Consider the following 2,019-nt stretch of genomic DNA (forward strand, 5'->3'; position numbering starts at 1 on the left):
GAACCTTAGTGAAAGCTGTTGGGTCCTCTGCATTAAAATGACTTGAAATATTCACACTTATGACACTGACAAGGTCTGTGCACAGGTCCCAAGGAAGTTTTAAGAGACTGCAAACATTCAAATATTTCTGTTCTAAACCAGTGCTCAGATGGTATGTTTTGTCATCTCACTTCATTTCAGTTTATTTTGGCGCTTTAAGTGGCCCAGTAAACCAAACAGTCTCTATCTTGCTCTAAATTAACACTGATGAGGGGCTACGACTTAAAATTCAAGTTGCAGATAATCAAACAACTACATATTTCAGTAAAATGAATGCGAGTAGTTGATGGCCATTTTAAAATAAGTTTCTCAACTGAAAGAGTGGATTGATACACAAAGTTGCTTGGATAGTGCATGATGAATACTCAATATAATTCATAACTAGGAATATTAAGTCTTCATCTACTATCAACAATGTAAATAGGGATTTCAAAAAGCATTGCCCATTTCTAAATCAAATTTTGTTACCTCAGGAAGAAATTAGGCTTGATCAACATGGGGGAAATAAGGCTCAGGCTGAAAGAGGCCTTTCTATAAACTGTAAAAAGACGTTACTACAGATTTGCTCTGCCCTATTCCATGCAACTCAACCACAGTAGTTTCGCAAAAAAACAGAATAGCAATAGGACATCTACAGAGAAGTGCCTCTAGCTTGTTAAGCAACTACTCTACTGTACTGACTGGAAATCTCTATAGGTCAGTATGTAGCAACAGGTACAGATTCAATTGGGAAAACCAAAACATAATCAAGTCTCAGACTACTGACAGGCGCTGATACTTACAGGAGGTAAGGCAAATTGGCCAGTAACTTCAGGGGGTTGCATACTGAATGGGTCCTCCCCCAATGCCTCTGGCTCTCCAGATGGGTAAGGTGGCGGTGGGTATGGAGGATATTCCTCCATGTATATTTCTAGAGGCAGTGATGCCTCTACACTGGGTTCTTCCATTTCTGGTTGCAAAAGTGCATTGCTGTCCAACACTCCCTCGGACAGGGCATCAAGGCTGGCTGAAGGCACAGCCACCTCATTCTGATCTTTGCTCTTGTTTTCTGTTTCCTCAATATTGACCGGTTCAGGTGTGGAAGGAACCGCTTCTTTCTCCAATTCTGTGCTTAGATAAGGGTTCTGGATTTCTGTTGGGCTTTCAGGACTAACCGCAACTGTGGTTTGCTTAGAAGGGTGTGATGGGGTACAGATGGTCTCCATGGCAGCCAGAGTAGTTCTCTGATACAAAAGCTTCTGAATATTAGGCCCATTTGGACCTTCTGGCTCAGTAATGGAGCTACGCTTCTTCAATGGCCTCGGTGCATTAGATAGCTTCTTCCTCAGGGCCTCCAAGTCAGCATCACTCTGATTTCGGTAAGGGTTGGACAAAAAGGGCAGCAGTTTGGTGGGGCTGAGTGGGCGGGGAATTCTTTCCGTTTCATGGTTTTCAAGAGCAGCAGACGTTGTTTCCGTTTCAGGCTCTGGACTGCCTGGCTTGGCCTGGCTGGCTGAATAGATGTTCTCAGTCTGCTGTGGCTGATTTTGTGCACCAGGTCCAGCCATCACAGGCTTGCCATACACTAGTGAGCAATTCAGAGAAAGAAAGTGGTAAATATCTGGTCAACAAACCAAACAGAAATGTGACCCGATCTATCTACTGCAGGGAGGAGACAGAGTAATTGTATCCACTTGGACCTGCCAAAAACTAGTCTTATCCAATAGTTGTAAGATAATGCTTGCACTTGAACACAGAAGGATTGTTTTAGAGGCTTCAAGGAAAGGTCAAATTCAGATTTTTATTACACACTTAACTTCTAAAAAAAAAAAAAAAAAAAAAAAAAAAAAAAACAGTATTAATACTGTGCACTTCATAAATTTGGAAAATGTATATCTACATCTTCCGACTACTACTTACAATTATAACAAACTTGACTCCCCAAGGACAGCTATATGCACACTACAGTTCCCACAGGACATGCTATATTTCAGACAGAAG

General features: G+C 41.7%; 1 protein-coding gene across 2 annotated transcripts in view; it reads right to left on the reverse strand.

Annotated features, from left to right (window-relative positions):
* The window catches only part of TP53BP2 (tumor protein p53 binding protein 2), a 65,171-nt gene that overhangs the window by 13,980 nt on the left and 49,172 nt on the right, over positions 1-2,019 (reverse strand). For both annotated transcript variants that reach the window (XM_019549531.1, XM_019549530.1), the window contains exon 13: positions 822-1,603. In XM_019549531.1, the coding sequence (XP_019405076.1) occupies positions 822-1,603 (782 nt within the window). The remainder of the gene's footprint in view (positions 1-821; positions 1,604-2,019) is intronic.

This window comes from Crocodylus porosus, unplaced genomic scaffold, assembly GCF_001723895.1.
Source record: "Crocodylus porosus isolate Cpor-Errol unplaced genomic scaffold, CroPor_comp1, whole genome shotgun sequence".
Classification (NCBI taxonomy): Eukaryota; Metazoa; Chordata; order Crocodylia; family Crocodylidae; genus Crocodylus; species Crocodylus porosus.